Here is a 6,271-nt window from a genome sequence, read left to right as displayed (position 1 = left end):
TCTGTAACATATTATTGCATTATTAACTGAGTTATTAATATTTTTTTTCGAACATGATTTTAGTTACGGATTCTCAACTCAAAAAGCCCAAGAAACCAAGCTCCCAAGTGTGGATCTGCAGCGCTTAAAAACGGATTTTGCAATTGAATTTTGGAGTAAGTACGGCTCATACTCTCTACCGGAAATCTACAACATGGATGAAACGGCCATCCACTTCGACATGCCGCCAGCAAGAACCTGGGCAATTAAAGGGCGAAAAGGATCAGCTAAAATCCAAAATCTGACAAAACACTGCGGACGCATGACGGCTGTCTTGACAGTTCGCGCTGATGGTAAGTTTTTTTTGTCTTTCCTTGCGCTAATTATAAGTTTTATATATATATTTTACTTTTGTTTACTAAAAATGTTTGATTTTAGGAAAAAAAACTTCCGATTCTCTTCATACTGCGCGGCAAACGTGGCGGACTTATTGATTCCAACGAGTTAAGCACGCTGCCAAGTGGTCACTTTTACACAGTACAAGAGTTTGGATGGATGGATACAGTCAGCTGGGAGTTTTATGTAGAAAACATTATAAAATATGAAATTGACTCCCCTGCCCTCCTCTTAGCGGACAATTTTTATTGTCACGTTTCAGAGGAGGGTATGCGTGTGGTTGCCGAACAGGCATGCGCTACAGTGGTCCCATTACCCGCTAAAGCTACATCGGTTTGTCAACCGCTTGATGTAGGGGTAATGGGACCTCTAAAGTCTCGAATTCGAGGTAAATTACTACCCAAAAAAGGCCTTACGGCTGCTGAAAAACGTCTTCGAGCCATACAAGCTACAATTGCAGCTTGGGAAAGTTTTCCCAACGAGCACGTAATTCGTAGCTTTAAATCAGCAATTCCGTGCTATGAGTCGACAACGGTTTAATAAACAAGCGTAGCTGAATTTTTGATTCCATACTCTCAGTTTATTCATCCAATCAAAATATGTTTTGCTAGTCGTCCGAGTTTTTGTGTCGCAGATTTTACTATCGGAATTGTGTTTATCAACTCCGGCTTTTTATGTCGTTGTCTGTAGTACCGGTACTACCGGGCCACAGAAACTAGTAGCGCTTTTTCGAGCCGGTAGTAGTAGTAGTGATATTAGTATACTATCGAAACTACTATTTACGTCTCCGTCGTCTTGCGTGAGTCCTGCTTCATCTTTAAGATCTCGTTCCTGTTGTGCCGAAGTAGATGCTGTCTTTCGGCGCGTCTGCTGTCTGTCCTGGTCCTGAGTAGACCCATTATTATGCCTCCCGTTGAAAAAAGTCTCTCTTAAAACGCCGACGAAGAAAAATTTACCGAGGTGGATGCGCGCTAACAGAGCAATGGAGGGAAATGAATTTCACCCTCATCGCGGAACCACTTCAGCACGTCAATGTGCTTATACAAGCCCAGTAGAGAGTAATGCATACCGTCTTGCGCGTCAATCGAAATGTCCTTCGACAATTCTTCGAACTTGAAATCGGGATTCTGGCGCTAGGCGATCTCCAGCCACTCCGGTTCTAAATCGAGCCATTCTCGCACGACAGCATCCGCTCTGGTATTGATGTCGGTCTCCTTGACCTCATATCTCGTCTTGGTGGCTCGAATAGGTGCCCCTAGTAGCAGCTCGTCCGCGTCATCCAACCCGTTGACGCGGGCGAGGAAAAGGGTGATGAATCTTGGCTCAAGATGCTACTTTGGGACAACGATTGCTGTGACAGCGAGATTTTTCCCTGTTTGTTCATCTGAGCGAAAACCTTTCGGTGTTCTGCACGAAAGAAATCAACACCGTTCTTGTAAATGACCTTCTCCTCCTTGCGTAAAATGCTACCCACGGCAGCAATCTGCTTAGCACTATACTTTGTTCTAGGATCAAGCAGAGCACACGCCATCGATTCTGTGGATACCTTGGAAAACGGGCCTGTAATTGCAGCAAAGCTCTTCGCAAACACGTCTTACCAGCCTCCAAAAACCGATCACGAGTCCTCACAATACGGCGATGACTTGCCTCGTTTGCATCTTTGGCCCCGGGTACTTCGATGGCCATGGTTTCAAACTTAAAGGACTTCAACTTGTTTTCCGCGAGTCGCCTGAATACGACCATGTATGAGGACACCAGGTTCTCACTCCGCGTCTCTACCAGCGTACGCCTCATTTCGACAGCTAGCATCCAGTCCTTAGCGGTAAGCGCTGCCCAGACGCTAGAGCTATCTTTTGTGGACTGAAAATATGCGTCGAAAGCGGAATAGTTGACCACTGATCTGCGAATCAGTTTGCACGTATACGCGACTCACACGTCTTGATCAGTGATTGGCTCCAGTTCTGGGTAGATAAGTGCCTCCTGGATCTTCTTCAGAGTGACTCGCTGTTTGGATGATTTGAAGTGGTTGTTTAAATTTTGGAGCTTCCAAATTACGTCGCCTCCTTCACTCAATGCACCTCCAGGAGTCACTGTAGTTACTATTTTGTCCCAAGAGCTGGTCTTCTCATTCCGCACAGTGTTTGTCTGAATATTGTCCTTCAGTCCAATTCCCTATCCAATACAGAGGCTCAAGAGATGCATAGAGCAGCTTTCCTGTTCCGTGTTGATGTGATCCGCAACGTTCTTTGCCGAAGGAGTCGTGTCTGACATCGTAAAGCGAGTCATACATCTAATATCAAGATTGAATGTTGCCTTAAACGCGCTCTCAATGACTTTAGCAACCCCCAAAGCGTTGTGACGTTCTTGACACAAGCCAGTACAGCGATGAACCGGAATCGCCATAGACTATCAATAAAGGCTACGGACGCACCAACATTACTGTCCTTACTGCAACTTGTCCAAATATCATGAATCAGATTGAGGAACTTGAGTCGGCAAGCTTTCTCAAGCTCTGCAGATAGTAGCACACTCAATAGAACGCCAAATAGCTGGAACTGACCGTTCAGAAGACGATCGTGTCGATCACGTCCCAAAATTTGAAAGGCGGGGCTCCCTGTCGCTGTGCGCATGACGTCGTGGAAATCCGAGGATGCACACACGGTGTATGGCAGCCCCTGCGAGATAAAAAACTTAGAAATCAAGACGTTCAGGGTCTTTTCACTCGCTCTGAAGAATCGCTTTGACGTCGTGCTTACTTTCTCCAACTCTGTATCATCGAAAGTAGTAGTGCCACCAGATAGAGTAGTAGTCTCATGCTCAGGATCACGCGATAGGTCGAGGACAGCTTGTGTATCCTATTCAGCAGCCAATACATCCTTCTTTGACTTCTCAGCCGCGGTCTGCTCCGCCAAAATCGCCAGGGGGTGATTCGCATGTTTCAGCTTGATGTGGTCCTTCGCGTTACTAGCATGTTTCGTATTACGCAAAGCCTCTTCCCAGCTGTATCGGTTTGTTTTAGTCCGCGACTGGAGTGAGCTGCCTGCAGACACACCAGACAGAACACTTCTGGTAACTGTGTTGTTCGCAAGAAACTTCCACGGGGTTTTCCTCTCTTCCTGTTAAGGGGGTCTTTCCGTGTGTTGAATTAAAAGGCCACACATCGTCGGTAGTTCCTGTCCTTCTGGAATGTTTGACAGAAAGCGGTACACCAAGGTCTGACACTGGGAAAGCTGGTTCTGTCTCGGGAGCTACAGCAATCGCACCGGTGTTTTTTATCCTCATCGGTTGAGTCTTCGTTGTGCCAGTCTTCAACGCTGATGAAGAATCATTCTTGGTTTTACCAGTAAAAGTCGAGCTGCTAGCTACTTTGCGCCTCTTTACAGAGCGCTCAGCACCAACACCGACTTGGGGAATAGTCAACGGGACAAAATCGGAGTCAGATCCAGCCCAAATTTTGCTTAACTTCTCCGCCGAGCGACGTCGCTTCCCAGCGGTCGAGGCTGCGGGAGGTAGCTCGACCGGCGGATGCACAACATGCACGCAGGACTGACTACAAAACCTGCAGATAAGTCATAGTTAATGCCCATCCGTTATTAAGCAAAACATAGCTGCTTGTAATACCTCTCGTTCAACGCCGAATCACAGCCTTCACAGACACCTATAGCTCACAGGTGATGGATATGCGTACCACACACAGTGCACGGGTCCGTTTTAAACTCGTCGCTTTCCTGGCAACCCTCGACATAGCATCCCATTCTTAGCTGCGGAGTGGGTAGTTTGAATCACTGGCTATTCTCTTTAGAAATGGCGATCTTATCCGAGCCACACACACGAAAATTGCCAAATCAGGACTGGCCTTGCCCGATGAGGGTTCTACTGAAAATAGTAATGCTGTTCCTTTACCAGATTCATAAGCCTTTACAAGTTTCTTGTAATTCTCAGGATGGAAATAATGCGAATGGCCTTTGTTCAGCTGGGAGTGGTTCAAACGAACGGGTTTTGCCATGTAGGACTTTAACAGCCTGCTCATGACACAAATCGACTGCAAATTCATTGTACATCTAAATTGAATATCTGTATTACTTATATACAGAGCGAGAGACAAAAATGTCAAAGGTTAATAAATCCAAAACTCTCAGTCTGGATGAAATTAAAAATATTATCACTCGTTCTCTTAGAATGGGAAGCGAGTACGATAACTTGTCCGACACTACGGTAAATCTATACACCAGACAACTGATTGAGCTTTACAAGGCCGGTGTTGTGATATAGCAATGGTCCTCTAATGAGTTCATTTCCAATATTCACAATCCAAACAAATACGACGATGCTTCTTTTCAAAAGACGTTCAAGGTTCAAAACTCAAGTATCATTGCGCTTCTGATGAGCATCTATACAAGCAAAGAGAGTCTCATTTTAGCACTGAATGCCATGTGCAAACTGATCAAGAACAGATTTCGTGATGCATTTGCATACTATTGTAGCAAGTCTCCTGTCGCCTGCTTGCCGGCGGGAAGTATGCTTCTTGTGCCTGCTGCGCTGTTTCGCCAAGGTCTGTGCTCCTGGTCTTGTCCGTTACGTAACCCAACACCGTACTAGCCGCCTAAGCAGCCGGACTCACGTCCTGTTTATTAATACACTCGTACTTATGGAGACTCTTCGTTCTCTCCTCGTACTCGTTCTCGTTCTCGTTTTAATGTCACTACTGTCCGTACAATTCGTCAACAAGCATGCCCCAGGTCCCGGGGCGAGCACCGTGCCGCACTCGCACCCCTCAAAACGTTCCGTAATTTTCGTTGTTTTCTGCTCTGACCGCCGTAAGCCTCCACCTGTCGCCGCCTCGTCCGTCCAGTTGCAACACCCGTACACACACCACAGCAACGCGTTCGTCACTGCCTTCGTACTCGTCTCGGTGCTCGTCAAGTCACTCAACTCGTCCTTCTCGGCCTACTCGCCCTTTTCGTCACACAGACCACTCGTTGTCGACTTTAACTCGCTCCGTTTGCTCTCACTTGCTCGCTTCGTGGCAAGTTTGGCACTGAGCGATTGCGCTAGCCGCCCTGGTTCCCTCGTTACGCTCTCGGAACACTGGATCGCCCTTCGTGGGTTCACCGTCTTTGTCCCTTCCTGGCGACTGCTCAGCTAAAGATCTCGAATGAGCGGTGCACGTCGCTCGGCACGGCTCCGTAGGTCGGGGTCGGTTACTGACGCCTGCTGCCTATCCGATCTTCGCTGTTCTTCCTCGCCGTCCCAACTTCCGTCTGGAGTGCCGTGTTGCTCTTTAGTGACACGCCACTGTTCGCCACCGCTCCACTCAGGGTGGTTGGGAAATCACCCTGTTACACTATAATACGATTCGAAAAGAACTGAGCAAGCAAAACAAAGCTGAAAATCTGGACAACGAACTAACTCCAGAGGAGAAGAAGAAGTATATCAGCTATGAAGAGCTAATGTCCGTCCCAGGTAAAGCTGCAAAGGTGCTCACCGACACGTATGGTAAAGTATTGGTGTCGAATTTTCTGTACTAATCCTGTCCTAACTGTCCTACAAAATCCTAAAATACGTCGTAATTTACTGGAATAGATTGCAAGATGTATCCTAAAAAGGTTCTACATCCGGACAGACATTGCAATCCTAATGCTGTCTAAAATTAAAAACCGGTATTTTTGTCGGAAATTTAGGACATATCCTAAAACCTATTTTGAGTCGAACTTGTAATTGAGGTTTTTAAAAGTTAACGGGAACCAATCATGCAGAAACACATAGCTGTTTTAATTTTTATTGTCACTTGACAACTTTGTCCATGGAGCACAAGAACTACCGCTTCTGCAAGAAGCGCATCGTCCCGGAGACAGGAACAACCTATGTCAGCTGCGTGAAGTTCCGGACTGGGTGT

General features: G+C 46.6%; 1 protein-coding gene across 1 annotated transcript; it reads left to right on the top strand.

Annotated features, from left to right (window-relative positions):
- Nucleotides 1–5,071: 5,071 nt before the first annotated feature.
- PITG_11305 (uncharacterized protein) lies at nt 5,072–5,826 on the top strand (the record flags this gene model as incomplete). Its single annotated transcript, XM_002902017.1, has 2 exons — nt 5,072–5,477; nt 5,813–5,826. The coding sequence occupies 2 exons, from the start codon at nt 5,072–5,074 to the stop codon at nt 5,824–5,826; spliced, it is 420 nt and encodes a 139-aa protein (XP_002902063.1).
- Between the last annotated feature and the right edge of the window lie 445 nt (nt 5,827–6,271).

Source organism: Phytophthora infestans, genomic scaffold, assembly GCF_000142945.1.
Source record: "Phytophthora infestans T30-4 supercont1.19 genomic scaffold, whole genome shotgun sequence".
Taxonomy (NCBI): Eukaryota; Oomycota; class Peronosporomycetes; order Peronosporales; family Peronosporaceae; genus Phytophthora; species Phytophthora infestans.
The sequence above is the reverse complement of the archived record's forward strand: the minus strand, read 5'-3'. Positions and strand labels throughout refer to the sequence as shown.